Raw genomic sequence first — 25,376 nt, 5'->3', positions numbered from 1 at the left:
TAGATCCAAGGTTAAGTTAGACTACGTGCTTCGTCTGTTAAAATATTAGCAGTCGTTTATATATTGATCACGGCCTGCCATTAGATATTTGTCATAATTGTCTCCTGACCCATTTTCTGCTGCACGTTAGCCAAATGTTATGATAATTTTGGAAGTGCCATTTCACGTTCTTATTCGTAATATCTCCTCACTGCGATCCATACCATCAGCGGCATCAGGTGGAAAAGATTCGTTTAAGTCTTAAATTTACGTTGGTTAGGAATTCACGCTTACAAAGATAATTAAATGTGAAATTATATGACCAGTCAATCACTTTTCAATCAACACAACAAATTTACCGAAAATGAAACTGTGTGTTAATCCCATATCTCATATTTAGTCGTATTGCCACCATTCTTAAGGTGCCTTAGCACGAGACAGTTTGGAACTGTTTCCAAAAGATGCAATAATTTTTTTGAAAAGAAAAATAATTGCATTTTCTCACGATAGATCTCCATGTTTAACAGCAAAATATTTCATTTCCACCTATCTAAAACTTTTAAAACCGATTTGGAAACGCGGCTTTATAATGAACATATTTCTCCTTTCCAAAGAACAGTAAGCGATGAGCTATTGAGTAATCTTTTATCAAATAACAACTGGGATTTGCGCCAAGTAGTGACGAAAATACTAATTCGTAATTTGAAGATGTCTCCAAATCATTTCAAATTTTTCGTAGTGAATTTCAACCACCATGTATTATCGATAGTTTTATTTCTAAATTAATTCCACGTGTTAGATGATACTAAAATATCGTAAACTTGCTTCTATAAATTTGATCTTTGAAGGTAGTTTCGTTTTGACTCGAAACGCATTGTTTTCCGTGTGGATAGAAAACTTATTTATGCTCTTCGCTTTAAAGCCTTAATTCCTGGCCAGACTTCGTGGGTTTTCAATCCCAAAATGAAGCATTTTTATTATAAAGAAACAATTTCATATCGAGCTTTCGTTCTTAGAGCCATCCACCTATTATAAAAAAATGTCTTGGTTTGGACCAAGGCCGATAAAACAAACGATATGTCTGAGGTTTATCAATTGACTGAATATTCAGATATTGCAATTTCTTTTTTAATTATTTTTATTCCTTTAATCCTTAATCGATATTTAATTCAATCAACTGATTTTTACTGTTAATCGATCTAGTCCCTCTAAATTAATTGAAAAAAATTAGATATCTACGCTTTTTCAAGAACAATTACATTTTCCGAAAACATTTTATCATGAAATTAATTATTTTGAAGGGAGTACGTGTTGGGGGATGAATATTGAATATTTGAAATATAATACTAAGTGTCTAAAAAGAGCAAGCGATATTTGATATAACTCGAAAGGAAAATGTAAATATTTAATAGTCGATGCATATATTGGGGACACGAATTTATACATTTAACTTCGAATATCGAAATGTTACATTTTTTTGTCGCGACTATGAAGGAAAGGTTGCACTGTAGTTTCCCTCTCCGAAGTTCAAAGCTTCTTGGCCATAACTCAATCTAGATTTGGAACGTCATCACGGCAAATTACATTGCTGGCGCTACTTGTAAACCGGTTACGTATTACGCGTAATCATTTTATCAGGCGTAGAGACCATTTCGGAAAACACACAGGGGCGAGGCGTCCATTGGGGTATTCTTCCTTGCACCAAGGGCCATCGCCAGACGACGCCAAAGTTCACTACAGGCGGGAGGCTAGTCAACTCGCAGTGTCTATAGCGGTGTTTCTAGGCGAGAGGGAGAAGACCCCAATGGCGGCATCGCCCCTGGGTTTTAGTTTCTCCTTATGTAATTTCTGTATGATCGGTCCTTGGCACAAGTGGTGAAGTATGATGTGTTCAACCATTTTATTTCTGCTGAGAAGTATTTCTTTTTATGTAATCTTTACCCTTTCCTTTGGCTATATTTATACCGATATCATATTTTTCCAGTGCACAAAAGGAGAGCTACCTATTAAAAGAAACCACACAGGACCAAGGTTGTTACTTTGTCTTAAGTAGACGACATTAGTTTATAAATTAGTTTCAGCCAAAAAAATTGTTTATCATAATTTCTTGAACATCAGTTTCCTGAGCAACTTACATCCGTTTTTAACTTTTTTGGTGCAAACTTGAAAAATTGTCAAGCCAGCAAGAATTAAAACTGTGTCCGTCAAGGTGCTTAAAGTTAGTGAGCATCGACACGTACTCCCTTCAAAATAATTAATTTCATGATAAAATGTTTTCGGAAAATGGAATTATTGTTGAAAAAGCGTAGATATGTCATTTTTTAAATTAATTTAGAGGGAATAGATCGATTAACAGTAAAAATCAGTTGATTGAATTAAATATCGATTAAGGATTAAAGGAATAAAAATAATTTAAAAAGAAATTGCAATATCTGAAACCTCAGACATATCGTTTGTTTTCTCGGCCTTGGTCCAAACCAAGACATTTTTTTATAATATCTGTCCCTTCAGTCTTAATGTAATTAAAATTTGAATAATTTTATGTTTTTTGTACCGACATACATTTGGGGTTGATCTATTTCTAATAGCTTAAAGAAGTACTTAAGTATCGTTAATTATTTGAACTTATATCCAATAACATAGTTTTCGATAAGCATATAATTTTGTACTTTATATATGAAGTTAGTTCAAAAATGACAGTATTTGAAATGCAGAATAAAATTTTTTATTTGTTGTGTACACTATATGAGAATTTTTGAGGCAATGCATCATGAGTAGAAGAGCTAGAATAAGATGTCTATATACTTTTAACGGTGTAAATCAGCTTCAAGAGAGAGGAAAAGGAGATTAAAACGGTCAGAGGGAAAGAGGTTTGTCTAGGCGCGTGCTCGGAAGATTATGGCCTTGTATCTTTTTAGCGGATATGAAAAAGTAAGTATGGCCCTAGACACGTGTGACCCACATTGCATTGCTCGCAAGGGAAAAAATGCCCCCCCCCATTCACCCGTATACTAGAGGATATTTCAGTAAAAGAAAATCGATTGAATCAGGAGAGATCACAAATGATATGGCTTAATTATGGGCTAGATCCCCTTGTTTTGTTTGGCAGCATTATATAATTTAATGTTGCTAGATTTAATTGGCTGGTGATTTTGCGAACTATGTTAATGATATATTGAAATTAAAACGGAAAAGTTACATTTTGGAATATTCGTAAGCGTTTCTCGTTTGCGGGGAATATTTAGCAATAGCAATAGACGGCAGGGAATTTGTTTCTTTGGAGTTTGTGGATAATTTCTAAATAACTATAACTATTTCCTTTAACTTGTATGAATTTCAAAATTCCTGGAATTTAACTCGCAATAGTGAAGTTATAGTAATTGCTAGATAATTTATATTTTCCTTTGTATCTCCGTTATATTTCAACAATTACTTTCTATTCTTTTCCCTACAATTTATTCCAAGTTTTTTCCCTGCAATTTCACTATTTTCTCGGTAACATTTTACACCAATATCTGCGTATATTTCAAGGGCAAATTTCCTATGTTTCCTTAATTTACCACAGGCGCTATGGGACGCGTTCTATTGTGTAGCGGTTCAAACACGGCTCCGCGAAAAATTGGATTTTGACTAATTTTCCCTTGAGTGACTTTCATTTTGTGCTAAAAATCGGTGAGCTGGATGATAATTACCCCTGCTCGCTAAATATTTCGACTTCGCAGTGTGTATTTTTAAAAATACAGTTAGTGCAGGTTTTCGTGCGGTAAGCCTCGGCCAATTTTTGTCGGTTACAAAGTCAACGGGGTATTGTATACGATAAGGGCGCGCGATGGCCGCGACAAATACCGTGGAGGTGAGACATTTACGCACGCGGCTAACGGAGAAACTTAATAGCTCTCGCGTAGCGTCACCCCATCTGGGGGTAAAACTGGGCTCCAAAACTACGACGCCTATTACGAAAAAGCCGAAAGCCCAGGCAGAAAGCAAGGCAAAAGACCAAAAAGAAAAAACGGAGGCCAATGCTGGGTTAAATTTGACTGTACAAGGCGTGAGCGGAGATCAACTTCTTGACTCTATTGATAAGATGTTAGTACATAGACTAGCTGTTGGGCTGGACTCGCTTAGATCCGAAAAGTCATCAGATTTCGATCGCAAGCTCACCGGGTTGAGACTCGACATGGAGAGCTACTGTAATCAACTGGTCACGCAAACAATTAAAACTGAGATCAGTGTGGTAAATGATCATTTCGCGGCGGTAGAAGTAAAGTTGACGGATGTTTCTGCGGAGGTAACAAAGTTGAAGGAAATGAATTCGCAGAATGTTGAGGACATTCGCCAGCTTACGCAAAGGATTGAACAGGCTCTTTCACCGGAAAGTGACCATGTACCGAAGGAAAGCGCAGTGGCTATCATGGCTGAAAATTCTAATTGAATTTGAATTTTTTACTGTAGGAAAAAGTAGCATATAACAATCCATAACAGTTAACTTTTATTTCTTATCACAATTTTTCAACTAGTTGCCACAACATGTCTAATGATATTTGAAGTTCTTAATCCTTTTCTGAACTATCCTTATTCCTTATTGCATTTTACATGAATTCGGTGGCAATATCTTCTCTCGCTATCAGTAAGCCAGATCAAAATCTTGTAATGTGGCCATACACTACTGAGAAATACGACTACTGACAACTTGTACTGGCTATGGTCTAGACTGTCGACTACAAGAGACTCATTCTAGAGTATAGACGCTAGACAAGATCAATAGTCAATAGAATACAAAACTTTTGTAGGGAAGTTGTAGCCAAGGAGTACTAACTACCTAGGAGTAGAATTGGTAGAAAATGTGTTGAGCTAGAAAAATTCTAATAAGGAACCCCGAATTTATAAACTGGTCCCACCGTCTATTTTTTCCAAAAACCATAATTAATAAAGTGCTCCCTGATACCACTGACCCCAACTTTTGGAATAAATAAACTGGTCCGAGTAATTAATAAACTGGTTTGGGACTTGTAAACCTGTCTTATTTCCTACCCTGTAGTGACGAGCCCAACAATAAAGATGGCCGCAAGCTACGAGGTTTAAGCCTCGGTCTTTAGTGTATCGGGGAGACGGGGAGTCGGGGACTCGGGGTCCGAGAACGGGAGTTTCTGAAGCGTTTGCAAATCTTATTTAAATTTAGGCCTATATTTTTATTATTATGTAACCGATTTATATTACTGAACGAATTGTACCTTATACTGTAGCAGACCTTGTTAGTTAGGCCAAGGTTTTTCAACTGTTTCTAATATTTAACAAGTTATGCCAGCGCATGGATATTTTAAAATGCTTTCCTAACATTTGAATAAGGTACACACTTCGGCGTATGAGCCTGAGGTTAGGAAAAAACATTGCTTTGGTGACGATGGCCTAGGTTGCCAAACTAACAAAAAACTCTTGTCAACAGAGCTGCCAGAATACAAAGTTTAAGGAAGACAAAATAGTAAAATATTGCTAGTCCATTCTTAAACAAAATTATATGTTCTTTCTGGACTGGTACAGTTTTACTACCCCCATAATAGGAAAGGCCTATTAATAATTATCTTAATGTTCTTTTTATTGATGAGCTTATCATTTATAATCCTTATTTAATTTAAGGATGATGTCAGTTTGTAAGTCTCGTTAATTTAATTCCTTCTTTCCCAAAGAGAGGGTCTGAAAATTTAAATCACTTGGCACAGACTGGAGATCTTCAACATTCAGTGACAGACTCTGAATCTCAGTGGGCATTTAAAAAACTGTATAAATTTTAATTGAAATTCAAAATTATAAATAAATACTTTTTGTTTGATACGTTGATATTAACGTAATCAATCCTTGAATACTCTATTGGTACTATCAACACCATCGTTAAATTTATTACTTAAATAATATAATTTTTTAAATATAATAATCAAATTAGCGACTTATAATTAGTTAACTTTAAATGAGTATGATTCATTGATTAAAATTACATTTCTAAAAATTGTTAGGTTGATAGCACTTTCATGTGTCATGTAGAAATTTCATATTTCCGTGGATGGAGAGATGAACACGTTGATTCCGTTTGTCGTTGATTGAAATTAGATTCATTTTGATCATAAATTTCATTTTATATTTTAAGTTGTTGATTTTATGAGATTGTGGATTTTATTTTTATAATTATCACTTACGTAACTGTTATTAGTCGATGAACCCAGCGAGAGTGGAAACTGCCAAAATGATTAGTTGATTCCGTTTGTTGTTGATTGAAATTAGTTTCAATTTGATCATAAATTTCATTTTATATCTTTGAGTTGTGGATTTTATTTTTATAATTATCACTTACGTAACTGTTATTTGTAGATGAATCATGAACCCAGCGAGAGCGGAAACTGCCAAAATGATTAGTTAATTTTGCAAAGAATCTACCTATTATTTTGTCAGTTCCGTTAAGTGATCATTTAATTTTAAACTTGCCAAACAAATAGTGAGCAATGATACCTCCGTCCCAAACTAGTTATAGTTTTAAAACGCTGACTCAATACATTTAATTTTATTAGTAAATCAACCTCCCTAACTTTTAAGCAGACGAGTCTTCAAAAACGATATCATTGGTGAAATTAGAAAACTCTCTCTGCTTATCGCGCCTTCAGTCGGGGAGAACTTTAATTTCTTTTTTGATTAATATGATAATATTAATTGTAATGTTAATGTTCCCAAGTAGAAATCTAATCTTGCCTAGGATTAAAAAGATATATAATAATTATAAATTGCACAAAAAATGCAAGGAACACAGCGCTAAAGGCAGTCTGGCGCGCGTGCGAAGTCTGTCTGTCTCTCGGATCTCTCCTCCTCTAGCGCGATACAATCATTATTCGAGAGCATCCAGTGGCGGGCGTCTGGGAAGTGGGGGGGTCCATATCTAAAGCCAGACAGCTCTCTCTCTCTCTCTCTCGTCTCGTGGCGGCCCTGGCGGGCGTCGGGGAGGTGAAGGGGGGTCCGTATCGTTGTACCTCTCTCTTCTCTTCACTTTAATTTATCTCGCTCTATATTACAAGCAAGCGTGGCTTCGTGGTAACGCGCGCGCTCGGGCGTCTTCACTGACGTCTCGTATAGATTGAGACATCGCAGGTTCGAGGCCCGGCACCGACAGAAAAATAATTTCAATTGAAATTAAATACGTTACGCCACCTATGAGGTGTAACGTGAACTACGGATGAATTTCGAGTCGAAAATTCGCGGGAAATTTGAAATTCAAAAAGTTTTTTATGACGAAACTTATTATGCTGTTACACCAAATCCAGCCAGCCGTCCAGCCAACAGAGGTCGGAACAATACTTTCGCTGCTCTAAAGACCGCAAAAGTAAAACTGGCGATGACAACTTTTACATAGTGCCCAAATATAGCTATTTTTAATGATTGGGTAATCCCCCCACAAAAATCATTTAAGTAGCACCTACAAATCTGTAAATACAGTGGAATTTTTTAAGACGATTTTTCCTATCTACCATAGAATTAAATCATGCCCGAAATTAATTTTTAACTAGTAAATATGATTAGAACCTCGTTTGTCTCTTCACCGTTTTAAATAATTTGTTATGAATAAGATGTGAAGGCTTACGATTTCCTTATAGTATTATGTTTGTACCGTTGTATTCAGATGTGAGTTCTGAAGCCCTTTATTTAGCCTTTGGGGTTTATTTTGTTTTCTGTTTCTTTCTTCTTTTTAGCCACATCGTATATATACGATGAGGCTATTAGTTTGTCCCGCGAGCCTGTGGGAGTGGTGGTGGTGGTGGTCGTAGTATTTTTTTGCGATTTGGAATGTGGTCAGAGTTACCCAAAGAAATAGTTAGTCAGAGCTAACCGAAGAAATGGTTATTTTATTGCTTTGGCAGTATAAAACGTTTCGTTCGACATTGAAGGGAGAGTGAATGTGAGAGAATTGTGGTGAGGTGATATTTTTCGTTCGTGTATTTTAAGAGGATGGGGATTATAATAGTAAGTGCAAGCATACATTTAATTGTACAGGTAAGGTTAAGCTTTGTGAAATGTGGTTTACGTTTGCTCCATATATTTAAAGCTAGAGAGAGAGAGGAATTTAGTATTGGCTTAATTTAAATGGAAGGTTTAATACTCCCTTTAAAATTCCTGTCACCCGTCAACAATAAGGGTTTCACGCTTTTCATCTCACCCCCCGATTTCAAAATTCAAAGAAATCGAGGGGGATTTTTAAAAAGCAAAAGGAACTATATACCGACGTTATATTTGGAAAGGTGGTGTTTATTACTAGAAGTTACGTTGTTTCTCCATAAATCGAGAAGAGTTTTAAAAGAAGGTACTAGCTTGGGGCAGCATTCCTTTCCTTTCATTCTTGTAAAAGCTTCAAAACGAAAGGACGTTTATTTTTTTGGTGCTAAGATCTTGCGGAATATTTTTTTAACTTCTTTTAACAATTATTTAGTAATTTCTTATTATAATTAATAATTTTTTGTTGTTGTTGACGTTCGTTGAAATTGTCGTGTGTGCGCAGTACATTTTTACCGTTTCCTAGTTCGAATTGAGGAGTATAGGATTGAACAATCACAGTAGGTTAGGTAAGGTATAGAGGGGTTATCCACTCATTAGGGTAGGTATAGAGGGGCTATTCACTCGTACGATGTGGCTACTATTACGAGCCCTTGGGTCACCTTGTTTTAAGCTTTTTGCCCATAGCAAAAGCTTTATAGTCGGAGACCCCTGGAAGCAGGCTTGCTGACAGGCAGGCAGGCAGGCTGGCTGTTTCGCGTTCGCGTACATTTTCGTTAATTTAAATTACACGGCAGAGCTCACCGGAATTTGATTCTCCACCGCACTAGCGACATCTATACTAAATTCGATCATATTTTCGACGAGAAAATGCGGTCTTTCGGAGCTAGCGGGACTCGAACTTACGAGTGACTGACGACGCCGGTGTGGGATGCGGATACTCTATGTTTACGCCACTACGATTGTTGTTTAGCTATCGATATTTTTCCTATACTTTTCCACGCCTTTGCTTATTGGTAGCGTGAATGGAACTGACGTTGCCGGTGTGACTGTGAATATCCCTTATTTCGGGTTTTGTTAAAGACAATATCACACTGCAAAAAGCGTTAATATGCCTTGGGGCATATCTTGTTTTTGTCTTTTTTTTTTGTTAACCACCCTGATGGAAAACAACTGTTCTCGAATCTAAGCAATGGGCCTATATCAAATAAATCAAGACGACTCTTATGCAGAATTTCAGTAGCTCACTTAATAGATAAATTTGCCCATTAGTGAGTTAAAAAACGTTTTTTCCTGCTCACTTGAAAACTGAGCTATCCAAGTCGATTGTATATGAATTTCCCAAATTGGATAATGAAAACCGAGTGGGCCATGTAATTAATTATAAATACATAATAATAAGTTTCAGGTTTTAAATACTGATTACATGATAGATGATTTGGTATTCTCGCGGATTAAAAAGACCAGCAACGGATATTTAGAAGAACGTTTGCGAAACGTAAGAAAAAAGCATAAGAAGGCTAATACAATAGATGAAGACCAAACAATTGACAAATATGACCTGCCCTTGTCATTGGGTTTGGCCAAAGTAGCTGGTAAGTGCGGTTTTCTTCTTGTTTCCTATGGACTGAAATTAACTTCAATCTGAATTATTTTCAGATATTATCTGTGAAGAAGATGATGATCAAGTAGAAGTAATGACAGATTGGTTAAAGGTGAATACTACGCCTTTCAATCAAGTAAAAGAATACATGAAGTTAACCGCGGCACCCAGGCGAAGGTGGATTTTAAGCCATCCAGCAGCAACAATTGAAGAAATGTTTCTCATGTTTCCGCGTTTAAGGGACATTCCTGGCATGGTAAGTTTAAAAGCGTGAAATGGAATGTAAAGAGGAAAGTCACTGTTTACAAGACCTATCTCCATAGTTAAAACCCAGGAAATATCTCGGAACGATTAATTAAAGGAAAACTTCGTTTAGAGGAAGGCGCGGCGTTTAATAATCGATGAAATCTGACCCTATTTTAAATCTTAAAATCGTTCGGAGATATTTTAATTTTTCTCTATGCAGATAAGTCTTATTACAAGTAAATGATTATTAAAAATTCATTTTGTTTTCCTCTTCATATTTCCATTCGTAATAGATTACTCAAATGTTTCACATTGCAGATCGAACAAGATTTTTCGTTAATGTATAAAGAAAATTCGGGTAACCTTGTGAATAAGTGGAAAAACATTTGCCCAAAAATAAAGATTCGCGCTCTTATTGAGCTCAAAGAAAATATTTTGAAGGAACTAAATTAATTGAAAAAATTACACATCTACTTTTTTTCAAGAACAATTACATTTTCCGAAAACATTTTATCATGAAATTAATTATTTTGAAGGGAGTACGTGTTGAGGGATTTTATATTGAATATTTGAAATACTGTGTCTAAAAAGACCAAGCGAACTTTGACATAATTCGAAAGGAAGATGTAAATATTTAATAGTGGATGCCAAACCAGGGTGTTGCACGAATTCATACATTTAATTTCGTATATCGAAATGCTACATTTCTAATATCGCGACTGTGAAAGAAAGGTTGCACTGCAATTTCCCTCTTCGTAAGTTATACTTTCTTGGGGGGGGGGGGTTAAGTTAAGTGTGACCTTCGTTGGAAATGAATATAACAAGCCATTGGTACTGAAACGTATTTCTTTTTATGTAATCTTTACCTATACCTTTGGTTATATTTATACCGATTTCATATTTTTCCAGTGCTACAGATAGCTACCTACTAACAAAAACCACACAGGATAAACGATGTTGCTTTGTCTTAAGTATACGACATTCGTTTATTAACTAGTCTGAACAAAATAAATTTAAATTATCATATTTTTTTTAACATCAATCTTCTTAGCAACTTACCGATTTAAGTTTTTTTTTTGATGCAAACTTGAGAATTTGTCAAGCCAGCTGCTGCCAGCAACAATTAAGGTACAAAAAGAATACTGGAGAATGCAACAAAATATTTTAAAGCACTGTCCTATGATTAGTCTTAGAACGTGGGCCTCAAATTACAACCTCTTAACTGTTTGGTAAACACCTCAACGTAAATATTCGACGTTTCTACCATTGTGGTTTAGGCACTCTTCCAGACGACTGTCCATGTCTTGCAATACATTTGCAAGCAGGAAACTCATGACGCATGGTAAGACTAATGGTATTGCCGTCTTGGCAAATCCTCGTCCGTTAAGGCTTGATGTAGGGGGGTATGATAATGCCGGTAGTGATGCCCTTGTAAACTGGCACAAACAGTAGAATGGCTTAGTGCTACTTCTTGTTCCACCGCTCTACTATTAGCATGAATTGGCTTCAAAACGTGCTACGATGTCAAAATCTATATCCTCATTACAGACTATACAGTCTCTTCTACGTTCACGATCTTGCACTACAGAAATCACGAAGGTGCTCGCCAATGTCGGAAAAGGTGCTTCGCACCGGATGCATAAAGAACTGCTTTTAGTTGAACGTTACTGCGACCTTCATTCAAAATAAACATCCTGTCCAATTTGTCCTGGTTTGAATAGGTTGGCATTTTGCTAGGAAACTGGACTAACTACTGTAATTCTACTACTTAGCTCCTACACTGAAGGTATATGAAAAGGGACCCGAAGTACCTCAAAGTTGAGTTTTCAAAGATTGCCAGATTGAGCAGGTTATGGGATTTAAAGTGATGAAGGTCGCTTTAACGTTCAACAAGTGACACCGCGGTATGTTTTTGGTGCTCCAATGTCCTCACCCGATAGGTCCAAACAATTACCATTCTGGTTTTTCGGCTCAGCGTTGCGGTATTGCCGGTTCCATTAGAAATACAAGGTCTGTAGTGTTACAATTGTAACAATACTCCTGTTAGAAAGGCACACAAACTGTACCCCCGCCCCCTCCCCCCAAAACACTTTTAAATTTCGCGCCTATTCAATGGCTCTCTTTTCAATATGGGAAAAATGCTTTTAAATGACAATTTAATTAATCGTAAGAATTAAACAGGAAAATGGAGGCTGAGTGAAAGAGAAGTGTAGTTTTTATTATAATTTGTTAGTTTAATTATAAGGTATCCATGAATTTACCAAAAACATTGGTGTTTTGGGTTAATTTCACATTAATTATACTTGATTAAGTTTAATTTAACGGTTTATCTAGTGTGGATTTAGTTTATAATACAAGTTTCAATGAAATATTAACTTTAATTGCAATTAATCTAAAATATGTATGCGCTTTTGATGTATTTTAATGATGAATTAATTTAATTCGAAAGTGAAATAGGAAACATCTGTGGCTGTGCGAAAAACTTGTGTTTTAATCTTAATTTGAGCGCAGTTCGGGAGAGTCGATTAAGCTTAAAAGTATAATTTATTGGAATTTTTTACCCTAATTGGAACATTTTGTGCAGTTTAACATTTTTGCCAGTCATTATTTTACCCTAAACTTTTGAATTTCGCGCCAATTAATGTACTTTAAACATAGTTGAAATTAACTGAAGTGTGAAATAGAAAACATTGGGATTTACCAACGGCTTGGGTAGTTATTTAAAAGTTATTTGAGCTTTTAATCCAAAAAATGAATATTTTTGGTTTAATTTCACGTTAATTATATTTAATTGATTTAAAGCCTACCTGCACTATCCCCTTTCCCGGAGGGTACTTTCACGCAAAGCATCTAGCTCCGTCTCTTGTTTCCGTAAAGCCAACGGCGCATGCGCAAGTGAACAGGGCCCGTGACGTAGTTGGCGACAAACAAACGGGTTTCGGGCTTCGGCGCGACGTGGATAATAACGCGTAGATCATAGGAAGGCGTTAAGTTTCGCTAGCTTTTATTAATTTATTTTGTTTCTAAAATGGTCTATTGTTGTGCTTATTCGTGTAAATCTTCAAGCGCAAACCCCGGTAATAGTTTTTATCGTTTTCCTTTGCATAATAAGGATCTTTTAAAGCAGTGGCTAGCTAAAATTAAAAGGAAAAACTTCACGCCTACAAAGGCTTCGCGTGTATGTCATTTGCATTTTCAACTGGATTGTTTTGAAATAAGTGGAAGAAAAGAATTTTTGTCCTCAATTGGTTACAGTGGTAGTCGAAATTCAAAATTAAAACCCAATGCTGTACCAACAATATTCTCGTTCAATGAACCAAAGTTGGCACCTAAACGGGTGGCTGCGTTAAAGCGGCGTAGAAGAGAGGTAGGTCTATTTATGAAGTTCGAAATATGCGTTTTTGGTTTCTATTATATTTTATTTTACATCTAGGTTGTAAGTGACTTAATTAAAGTTAAATCAGGTTCAGGCACTTTTGATCAGGAAATAAATAACGAGGAAGTGCAGGCTGATTCCAGCGAACCTGATATTGACGAAATAATTATGCCCTCAACTAGTGGCATACCTTCTTCAAATAAGGTATTATGGTGTATAATGATGAGAGTTAATAATTTAGACATAAAAATCATGATTTTTATGTCTAAGTGTAGATATTATATATTACATTTAAATACATACAGAAACAAGTAGAAGCCAAAACAAAACCTGCAAGTAGTCAAACTCCGAGAATAAATTATCGTTCAAAACTATCTCAGACAAAATTTGCTAGTAATACCAAAGGTAGCTGACAGAAGTAACTGTTTTTTTGGTTTAAATTAAAAATATTCTGATAATGTCGTTTACCTTTAAAGCTGTACAAACTGAAAATATACCTGAGATTAAGAAAACTAGTAACGCTGAGACACAGTGCAACCTTTACACATCTAACGAGCCTATAGTGGGTTTACGAAAAGAAATCCTTTTTACTGGTGATGATGATGATAACAGCAGCAATGAAGAGTTCCAAGATAACGAGAAAGAGGACCCATCTTTTAATCCCATTGATATTTCAGGGTATTTTTTTTCTCTTAATTAAACGGAATAGAAATAACAAATTAAAACTTTACAGATCTGAATCTGACGAAGATTTGCCCAGTCACGACATGAAAAATGAAAGAAAGTTTATAGTTTTTGAGAGCTGTCTGATGAGCCTTTTTGCAACCTGCTTAGTTTGTTCTAGTTCAACAGTAGCTAAAATTAAACAGGTTTTGGGTACAATGGTTGCCATAGAAATTGAGTGTGTCAATCGTCATGTGAGAACTTGGTTTAGCCAACCAACTCATGGAAAAATGCCACTTGGAAATTTAATCTCAGCGGCAGTAATCTTGTTTTCTGGTGGTCACTCAACAAACATCATAAGAATGTTCAACTTTCTCCAAATCCCATTTATTTCATCTCGGACCTATTTCAAAATCCAGAAATTTTACTTACATCCTACGATTATGCTTCGCTGGCAAAGAGAAGAAAAAGCTCTTCTTGGCTATTATAGAGCAAGGGCTGAAAGGTACACTTTTGGAGGGGATGGTCGTTGTGACAGTCCTGGCTATAGTGCTAAATATGGCTCCTATACCCTCATGGATTTAGAAACTGGAGAAATAGTAACATTCCAGCTAGTACAGGTACAATAACACGTTTGGTTTTTAAATAATGGTTTTTTATCATATTGAAATGGGTTGATTACGTAGAGTAACGAAGTTACATCTTCCACCGCCATGGAGTTAGAGGGTTTAAAGCGTTGCATGAAGGTACTGGACAGTAACGAAGTTTACCTAAAGACCCTAATTACTGATCGTCACGTCCAAGTCAGAAAATACTTGAGGGAATCTTATCCTGAAGTGGCTCATCAATTTGATGCTTGGCATATTTCTAAAGGTACGTTTAAGTTCAAACATGAGTATCATTCCATGGTATTTATTTAACCATTTTAAAGCCGTTGCCAAGAAATTTAACCAAGCTGCAAAGATCAATGATTGCCAAATAATTGAGAGATGGACTCAAAGTCTCACAAATCACCTTCATTGGTGCGCTTGTAGCAGTCCAGGAAGACCTCTAGAGAAAAAGGACAAATGGTTGAGCTTGCTTAACCACATATCAAATAAACACAAGGACCATGATTTGGAATTTTTCAAAAATTGCGTTCACCCACCAATGAATCAAGAAACGCGAGTGAAAGGGACGAAAAAGAAAAAATGGATTAGAGAGGGTAAGCTTTACCCTTATCAAATTACTAGGGCTGTGCGGGTACTCGAAAATGACGGGTACTCGACTTCGAGTCCGAGTCCGAGCGCGCAATACGAATTGTAGTCCACACTCCTTTGTGTAGTGGATATATGAATCATATAGCCTTGGGTACACTGACTTCATACATCTGTAAATATTTTACCGCCTTTTACATGAATAACGTGGTATCGTGCAGCAAAGAGAGTATTTTTTCGACTTTTTTTCTAGTCAATTTTAACATTAAACCAAAAGTAAATAGATTAAACTGATTATATTAGTTAAGTTCTGCGACGATATGAGTAAAAAACTTAAAATAACCAGTGCCAAGCCTTGGAACGAGGAAATAATACCTTCTTCGAGTGTATATTCAAGTGATGATGACAGTAATGCTAATAATAATAATGATAATTTACAAGATTCTCAATCCCAAGCATTGAACATTTAGAAACATGAAACCAGTAAATTTATTGCCAACAAGTAGTAAATTTGGACTCTAAGAAGAATTTTGGGCTCGAATTAGAATCTATAAGAATTTTGGGTTCGAAATAGACTCAATTAGAAATTTTGGACTCGAAATGGACTCGATTAGAAATTTTTGGACTCGAAATGGACTCGAAACTATGTTTCAAGGACTCGATGGGCTCGACGAGTCCTGGAAAATTGGACTCGAGGACTCGACGAGTCCAGTTTCCCAAGACTCGGACTCGGACTCGAAACCTAAAAATGAGGACTCGCACACCTCTACAAATTACGATGAACCGTCAATTTTATAAAATTAAAATGTAATAACTAAAATTTAGGTACAATGGCGCACATTCAAGTGTCAAAAATTGTAAAAAATACTAGGCTTTGCAATGATATCAAAATGATATCCAGCGATGGTCAAACGAGTAGCCTTGAAGGATACCATTCGCAATTACTAACAATGGCTCCAAAAAATACACACTTCTTTTATGAAGGCATGCAGTCAAGGTAATGGACTTTATTTTAAACTCGTGTATACGGGATGTTTCTGAAAGGTCAATCAGAAATTAAAGGGGGTGTTCTTTTGGGCAAAATGTCATAGAACATTTTTAATTTCTGAAAGACCTTCCAGAAACTCCCTGTATATCTCACGTCTAAATTAACAACAATCATTTCCTTATATGGGTTTTTCAGGTTAGCTCTGGCGGCTTTGCACAACAATGAGAACAGTTTCAGACGTCAAAAAGAAAATGCCAATGGAGAACTGCGCTACAAAACCAAATTTCCCAAAGCGAAGAAAGGGCGCTGTATTGTATCTGCAGTCAAAGAAGAGGCCACATATGGTACAATATTTGTCCTCAGTCAAAAAAAGTTCTAATTATAATTTTTAACAGATTACGTGGATCAACTAATTGAATTAGTTTTTGAAAGGAGAAATGAATTTCCATCTTACGAAGAAGCTAGATTAAATCTAGAAATGCAACCAAATCTTGTGCCTCCTCCTTTGTCAAACACTTATACCACACCACCACCTAAAGCTGAATTAATTAGAAACCATGTTTCTAGATTCCAAAATTAAGGCTGATGACACTGGATTTTTTAATTTTTAAAATATTGTTGACCAAAGGTCTATTGTTTTATTTGAGTGCAGTTAATGCACTTTTCATATTACTAAATAAAAAAATACTAAAGCTATGTTTTAATTTCATTCATCAAATCATATAACTTTTAGGAACTTTTAATGAGCAATAATTTGAGTTAGTAGTATCACAAATTTAATTTTATGACTTAACAATGTAGTATCACAAATTTACTTTTTTGATAGGGGTGTGCGGGTACCCGATACCCGAAGATTACCCGTTCGGGTATCGGGTCGGGTTCCGCCCCGATACCCGAAAATGAATTTTCCAACTATTCGAAACTACTCGGGTAGTAAAAATAATCCCCCCCATTACCCGTGACAAGCTGAAACTGGTTGTCGGGTTATTCGCGGGTAGAAAAATAGGAATATGAAGTGAAAGGGGACCACCCTTTGAAATTTTAAGAATGACGAAATTCCATGAAACACTGTTTCAAGGTGAAATCTAGTTCACATAAGGTATGCGTTCTGTGGTAGTTTCTTTCTGAGACAGACTAGAATCACCGCACGCAGCGCGACACACCTATATCATCCCATTGCCAGTATTCTGTGTTGAAATAATATAAGAAATTGAATAAGAGTTAAGAAGGTGAAAGCGGAACCAGAAGTTAAAGAAAGCATCAAAAAGAAAGAAATTAAGAAAGATCATACATTGAATAACCCAGGATTGAGATATAACTGTAAGAAGTGTACTAAAGGGAATTTTTGAAGGAAATATGTATTTATTTAAGCTTAATTACCCTAATACCAGGCAAAACATTTTGGGTACCCACCCCTGATAACTATTCGTCTAACTTTTAATACCCGACTATTACCCGACAACCATTTTTCGGCTAAGCCTAATTACCCGAATACCCGACAAAAATTCGGGTACCCGCCCCGATACCCGATAACAATATTTTTGATTACCCGAACCCGATTCGAAATGGAAAAATCACTACCCGCACACCCCTACTTTTTTGACTTAACAATATTTTAGTTTTGACCTTGTAGATTCTTGAAGTATCATAAATTTAGTTTTAAGACTTAACAATATTTTAGTTTATCTTGGAAGATCAGAAATAAGATTTAGTATTTTAGTTTTTAAATATCACAAATTTAAGTTTTTACTTTTGACTTAGAAAGTTAAGACTAATAATATTTTGAACTCAATTTTTGGTTTAAACATATACAAATCCTTTGTATATCAAGTTTGGGGCAGGAAATCTTTCCCTTATCTTATTAACAACACAAGCTGGTATAATTACCCTCTGGCGTCTACCCAAGTGTTGATAAACAAACCGGACGAATTGTCGGTATGCTGTGTAACGATGTCTCCTAAAACGTATTAATAGCTAATTAACCTGGTAGTTTAACAATAAAAACTAACATCGTACTCGGCAGTAATCATGTTCCTATCATTCACGCCAAATCTTCTCATGTCCGCTCTTACATACGCGTTGTAAGCCGTCTTTAAAACTTCTTCTTCAAGACAGTTCAAAGAAAAGCCCACATGTTGTGTTACACAGAGGTGCCCACCTTCATTGGATTTTCTTTTAACTGCTACTTGTTCACAACAGCAGATACATTCTTCAGGGCTTCCCAGAACAACACAATTTTGACAGGTACACCTTCCAAATATACACTAATTAAGGCTGAGTTCATTCAAACTAAATTGAAATTGAAAAACCCAATTACCATGTTCTGACATTTGTCATTCTATTTTCTATATCCATGGCACTCTCATCGGATTCTTCGCCCGAATCCATATTTATAATTTCTTCGTCTCTGGATGAGTCAGTTTCCGGTTCAAATTGATAAGGCTCAACGTTATTAGCCATAACTATTAAGTTTTAATACTTAAATGTGCCGTACATTCCCAAATTATAACAAGAGAACAGTGGATTACAGCCTCGTCTGAGTCGTCTCTATCAAAAAATCCGCCGTATTTGTCTCCGACTACGTCACGCGGCTAGAGGGTGGCTAGATACAAATTCCCGCGGTTTTCGTGCATTCTGTCGTCTGCTAAAATTCGATCTAATTTAAAATATTAATTAAAAATTGGCGGGTGTTTTCGGGAAGGGAATATTATTTTCGTGTATTTTAATGTTGTATCTATCATTAGGTAAAATTAAATTTTTGTGTGCAGGTAGACTTTAAAATTAACGTAGGATTGTGTTTCGGCAGTGTACATTTAGGTTATAAATGACTTTCAATGTATACTTAACCTTAATTGCAATTTTTAGTGGGTTTTGACTCTTATTTTACCTTAAACTTTCAAATTTCGCGCCTATTAATGTACTTTAAAGATAATTTAAATTAACTAAGTATGAAATAGAAAACATGGGGCTATACTAACAGCTTGTGCAGTATTAATCTTAATTAAGTATTTTATTTCAAAGATACTCGAGTTCTCATCCTAATATGTATATTTCATGTTTAAATTCACGTTAATTATACTTAATTAAGTTGAAATTAATGAAGGATTGAGGTTTGGCAGTGTTGATTTAGCTTATAAAATGAGTTTCAAATCACCTTAATTGTGGAGTTTTTCATTCTTGCCAACACAATGTGTTAAATTTTTAACATACCACGTGCTAAATTTGCGGTAACATAAAGAACATCTATAACATATGTTAATGAATGATGTGATTCTATAGTTTAGCAACTTTGGCTTCAATAATAGTAATTAAATTAAATACTTAAACAATTCATAGCAATTTAGACAAAAAACAAACGGCAATGTGAACTGTGGAGATAGCGAACAACGTAACCCTCCGTTGCTGACGTGGTTACGTTGGAAAAATCTGCGCTGATGTAAACATGGAAATTATTTGACTAATTAAATTACATAACGACACTGTCCTCCTGGATTAATCAGCACCACTGTTACTTATATTTATGAATTAACAAAATCCACTGTTGGTAACAATTTACGTAAACACCACGACTCTTTTAACTGCCGTAGGGAAAACATATTAAACTTTTTGTCATCTTAGTCTTACCAGTAGTATTTTGAAGTTTTCGATCTTTTCACAGGGTGAAAAGCACTATCTTTATTTCAACACGTTAATAATTTGAATAGGTATGCCATTTTTTACATCAAATTGGAAGCGAACACGGTAAATACAGCATAAAAAACCTAGGGTTAACCCGGTAAGGCTATGTTTCTAGCATAAAATTGAGCAGACTATACGTATACAGGATTCCAAAACAAATGAGAGCCGGAAAGCAGCCTTTTTAATAATCTTTAAAGAGGAAAGACACTATATGAGACTAAAATTACATAGAGTAACTAAAATAGGGGAATGGCAGCCCTCTGCCTTCGACTGTATTAAGCTCTATGGGGAAATAAGATGGAGTGCCATTAGTCTATACAACTTAAGCCTTGGCCGTAAAGAACGTCGAAAAACTTACTTCAAAAGATATAAAAACCTCAATTAACTGTAATTATTTACCTGAATTAATTTTTTAGATGAAAATTCGACCTGATAACAAAGTATTTGTTCTTAAGGGTGTTATAGATAATTAGCAAATCCGAATAAAGGTGTTCAAGCTCGGATGAAATACCAAAGTAATTAATTTTAGTTGCCTTACTGTCGTCTGCTATGAAATTAGGAATTTTCCACATAAAAGCAAACGGTTGAAATTTATCAACGTAACTTGTTAGCACGCAAAAAGCTAGGCCGTTCTAGTTATCAATGAGAACGAAAATGGGGAAATAAGTTTAAACGTGCTAGGAGGTTAGGCTGACTTCTGACCCAAAAGTAATTTTTTGACGTACTATCTTAATTAGTTAAATTACAAAAATTAGAATTCATTAAATAAAAATGTAAACAGGTAAGTTTCTCATTTAAGAAATGCTGGTTAATTTAGAAGTATTCCGAAAACTAACTTCGCTATAGTTTTTCCGTATAGCCTATCACAATTGCCTTAAAAAAGCGAAATTTTCTTAATGCTTTTTCTATGGGACGCTAACCCTAAAAACTGTGAATTTTCCTTTAACATTACGGAAGGGTGTCAAATCATATCTACAAGGGCCTACCGGCCCTGTAGAATATTGTAGACCCACGTATTTTATAATGGGGCCAGTAGAAATGTTTCTACATGCTAACTAATTTCTGTGGACCTCCACCGTTACCGTTCTTAAATATAAGAAAATGTTCCTCAACATGACGCCTGATGAGACAATTAATCAAACCTTTAATAGTCAACGTGAGATAGGCCGAAAGCATTGCTTGTGTGTAAGAAACTTCCGCGTTTTATGAATGCAATGAAAATCGTGTATTTAACAAGTTGGTTTAGAGGATTTTCGATATAAAGGTACTTTTTTGAATTTCAAGTCTGTAATAAGGCTTGTCGAATGTTGTCGAAAAATTTAGATATTGTAGGATTTAAGACTTTTAAGAAATTACTGAAATCAATATTATCAAATAAAAACATTTATTAAATCATAATAAAATAACATATAGCGATTTCCACTGACTGCTCCAAAGAGTGCTCTCAGGGTTAGGATGACGTTACTGCCCTCAGCGAGTTTCGGAGAGAATAGTTTCGTCAGTGGAACACGATCAAGAGGTCCGAGCGCGCTCTGAATAATCAAAATTGGGGCCGGAAACGAAATTGTAATAAAGTGTGTATATCTTGACGCAAATGGGCTGAAACCAATTAATAGACTTAACATTTCAATTAATTTACAAAATATCTATTTTGAATAATGATCGACAACGTCTCTGAAATAATTATTGGTTTTAGGAAGAGGCGTAATATCTTTAAAGTAATGATAAAACCTCGTATTCTTCATCTTCAGAACTTTCAGAAGATGATTCCAGAAATAAATAAGCATAAGCGAGAGCCTGTCTTCTATGAGATACCGCATGGTCCGCCATTTTAATTTTATTACGTCATACTTGAGCACCCTCGCTCCATCGAATTTTTCAGAGCACGAAAGAGCAATTCTCGGGCAGTTTTTGGGGTCAGTGGAAAATGCGATTCTGGGCGAGTGTTGCACTCGTGTTCCCAGTGGCGGACGAAAACGCGCCGAGAGTGCACTTAGAGTGCTCTAGTGCAGTCAGAGGAAATCGCTAATATAATAATAGTAGTAATTAAATTCAAAAAATGCTTTTATTTTTGGAAAAATGCCTATGTCGCCCTACGCTCTTATGGGGAAATAACCCATAAGAGTATAGATCCGTGACCAAAAGCCCTGTAAAGAAGAATGGAAAGGTTCCACAGTTATAAATCTGTATATAGACGACAATGATTGCGATCGATGGCCTTCGATGAAAAATTAGGTTTCTTCTACGATTTCGTCCCTGTACTAAAGTATTACTTTCCGATATATGAGGGATTATCTGTTACAGAATTAACAACCATTTACCCCATATATCGAAAAGTAATATTAATCTTTTCTTTCAGTTCAGGGTTTGTGTCTTTGGGAACAGAATGTTCCCAATCTTTTTGGAACGCCCCCTTCATTAAAAAAAGGATCCACTGGTTAAACTAACCGAAGTGGTAGCACAGATTTTACCATTCGGACGCAAAAGGAAAGTCCTTTCTGCGCCGACAGATAACGAGGCAATAGTTGAATGAACCCCATTTTCACCATTGGAGTGCCATCCAACACAATCATTGCCGTCCTTAAACAGATTGACAACTGCGGCGTTGAAATTGACTTTAGTCTCATTCTCTACCTTTTCCTTCAACTTTTCCAGATATTTTGGCCACTGACCTATACCCTTGTGGGCGATTTTCGCATAAGAATATAGGGAGAAATTAGCATTTTCACAGAAGTAAAATACTTTACGAGGAAGGTTATAATTATCTTCAAACAGATTTTTGAACTCAGTCAAGAGTGCTTCGATAGTTACCTATTTTTCAAATGTAGGAAGGTACACTACCGACGCACCCTTGCTGAGTTCTTTTTCTCCTTCTACAATTTTTTCAATAACTTTAACTGCAGGTGACGGTCTCTTTCGCCAATGAAACTTTCTATTCTGGGCTTTGGCTTGGCGAGCCGGGTAGACTTCGTGGCGGGCCGGGTAGACTTCGTGGCGGGCCGGTTAGACTTCGTGGCGGGCCGGTTAGACTTCGTGGCGGGCCGGTTAGACTTCGTGGCGGGCCGGTTAGACTTCGTGGCGGGCCGGTTAGACGTCGTGGCAGGCCGGTTAGACGTCGTGACGGGCCGGGTAGACGTCGTGACGGGCCGGGTAGACGTCGTGGCGAGCCAGGTAGACGTCGTGGCGAGCCGGGTAGACGTCGTGGCGAGCCGGGTAGACGTCGTGGCGAGCCGGGTAGACGTCGTGGCGAGCCGGGTAGACATCGTGGCGAGCCGGGTAGTTTGCGGCTCGAGCCGGTTGGCGCTCCGGGTGGTCAGCGTGGCGACCCGGGCGGCGCTCCGGGTAGTCTGCGTGGCGAGCCGGGTGGCACTCCGGGTAGTCTGTGTGGCGAGCCGGGTCACTTCAGTGAAGGTGGTCGATATGTTTTCGGGACGACGAGCGGCGAGCACTTCATTCCAATTCAGCTTCGCACTGCTTTAGCACATTAATAAACTCCGTGGAGTCTTTTAAATGAATCCTGAAAAAGTTTATTTAAAATGCTTTCATTAGAAAATAACTTAATTGGAAATTTCGAAGTTGTAAAAGATACGATGGTCGCACGGTTTAGATTAGATGCGGGGCCTAGAACTCTATTAATAACACAGCTTGGCTAGAACCGTTTTATCGTAAGTTCTAGCACAGAGCAAGACCCAAACCTTTTACCAAGTTTAAAGGGTCATGGTTTAAAAATCGACGCGACGAGGATCTGAAGTTTTGAAGGACTAAACTTAGCTAGAACTGTTTTAGCGGCAAAGTTCTAGCGCAGAGCGAGGCCTAAACATTATACCAAGTTTAAAGGGTTATGGTTTAAAAATCGACGCGACGAGGGTCTGAAGTTGTGAAGGACTAATTTTGGCTAGAACTGTTTTAGCGGCAATGTTCTAGCGCAGAGAATGGCCCAAACGATTCATTGGACACCTCGGAATTATTTAACTCTATTTTCACAAGAGAAATAAAAAAACTTACATTTTTGGTTTAGCTCCTCTTCAGTAAATTGTTGACAGGAAACTTAAGAAGTGTGTCGAGTTTTCTAGAAACAGCTGCTTCTATAGCAAAATCGAAAATCCTTTTGGCCAATAGAAATCGAGAGTTCCCGAATTTTTGTACAAATGTCCCTTCTTAATAATTTCAGCCAATGGAAACCAAGATTTCAGGTTCGAGGGCATGGAGGCTGAGAGGTTTTACCCCCGTGCCTTTCCCTCATTGAAACGGATCTTCCATGGTCAAAGTGGGAAAAGTGAAATAAACCCATACATATTCTCGCTATAAATATACTGGTTTCGCGGATGCACGGTTTTGGGGTGAATTTTCTTGTTGGATTGCTAAAAAATGCAGTCGATTTCACTTCCAAAAGGCATTTCTAGGAATTCCTAATTATGTTCAGCCCCTTTTGCTCACATTCCTTGAATTCTGATATTTTTCAATGGGTTATTCAATCCCTTTATTAACTATGTACCATCCCCCGAAAACACCGAATGAAGAATATTCCAGTTTTCCAATGGAGAATAATTAAGTCGTGATTAATGATTACATTTCTTTCTACAATGATATGACAAGATAAAAATTAACAGGAAATTCACCAAATTGAAATACCCCTTTCTCCTTCACACCTAATACTCTCTCCATTGGGGTTTAAAGATATTGTTTCGAAATAAATGTATATTGAACGATTTATAACAAAACTTTGTGCGTGTGGAATTTTTCAACTGTAAGTTACGCAAAACCTAACACAAACTCCACCTATAGTAACGAAAGGCAAAAATTTGGAAGGATTCCCACTCTTTAATCAATTAACAAATTGTTCTGAATCCTCTTAGGAGGAACAATTTTATATTTATTTCACATTTTCAAGAAATATAACCTGATTAAATAATCTTTTCCCTATACAAAAATTATGGAAATGCCTTTAATAACAGATTTACACAACCTTAAATTATGCTGAAATAGGGTTCATGTACCTAAATATGATCTCTTGAGTAACATTTTCTTGACTCTTCCCTTCCCTAAATAGAAACAGTTAATTAAAGCCCCTTCATCCTACGAAATATGTTAAAAATACGTTCCGACTAAAAAACCTTTGGCTTCTACTAAAGCAACCAGACTTTTCCATAATGCCTTTTAAAATACGATCACTTCAATCAATTAGAAAAGGATTGTGAATGGTATTAAATATTTAGCGGTACACCATGACCCCCCAGATTACGGTCAAGAGCTTTCCCGAAATGGTGGTCTCTCAAAATTTGGAGCTTTTAGCATAAAATATGAGAATTGTAAATACTCTGTAAAATGTTTTTAAACAGCTGTAGATAGGCCTATTCCTATGCTTTAATTTGATATAGTTTTATTATATTTGGTTGTAATGCTTAAAAATTCGAAAAATACTTTTAACGAAATGAATGAAAGGAAAACCATTATTTGACAACAAAAGTAATTTAAAAAAACTCCTGTGTATGATGATTCCTGGCTGCGTTTCCCTATTATTTAACAACTTTTAGTGTAGCATTGTAAGTATTTAAAGAAAAATAACCTATAAAACATGTTAGGAGCTCCAAAGAGATAAAATAGTCTATCGTTCTATGTACA

General features: G+C 36.3%; 2 protein-coding genes and 1 long non-coding RNA gene across 3 annotated transcripts; all 3 read left to right on the top strand.

Annotated features, from left to right (window-relative positions):
* The first annotated feature begins 13,397 nt into the window (after positions 1 to 13,397).
* LOC149639855 (uncharacterized) lies at positions 13,398 to 14,382 on the top strand. The gene is made up of 5 exons (XM_089850727.1): positions 13,398 to 13,433; positions 13,535 to 13,634; positions 13,706 to 13,907; positions 13,963 to 14,098; positions 14,164 to 14,382. The coding sequence occupies exons 1-5, from the start codon at positions 13,398 to 13,400 to the stop codon at positions 14,380 to 14,382; spliced, it is 693 nt and encodes a 230-aa protein (XP_089706853.1).
* A 61-nt stretch (positions 14,383 to 14,443) lies between these two features.
* LOC149639854 (uncharacterized) lies at positions 14,444 to 14,988 on the top strand. Its single transcript, XR_016372339.1, has 4 exons — positions 14,444 to 14,512; positions 14,579 to 14,638; positions 14,697 to 14,765; positions 14,824 to 14,988. It is a non-coding gene; the product is annotated as an uncharacterized LOC149639854 (long non-coding RNA).
* A 23-nt stretch (positions 14,989 to 15,011) lies between these two features.
* LOC149639853 (uncharacterized) lies at positions 15,012 to 17,010 on the top strand. Its single transcript, XM_089850726.1, has 5 exons — positions 15,012 to 15,096; positions 15,914 to 16,085; positions 16,272 to 16,420; positions 16,472 to 16,635; positions 16,903 to 17,010. The coding sequence occupies exons 1-5, from the start codon at positions 15,042 to 15,044 to the stop codon at positions 17,008 to 17,010; spliced, it is 648 nt and encodes a 215-aa protein (XP_089706852.1). The 5' UTR covers positions 15,012 to 15,041.
* Positions 17,011 to 25,376: the final 8,366 nt, after the last annotated feature.

This window comes from Phalangium opilio, unplaced genomic scaffold, assembly GCF_054372755.1.
Source record: "Phalangium opilio isolate 3A_F unplaced genomic scaffold, DU_Popi_V2 ptg000094l_1, whole genome shotgun sequence".
NCBI lineage: Eukaryota > Metazoa > Arthropoda > Arachnida > Opiliones > Phalangiidae > Phalangium > Phalangium opilio.
This window is presented reverse-complemented; position numbering and strand designations above follow the sequence as displayed.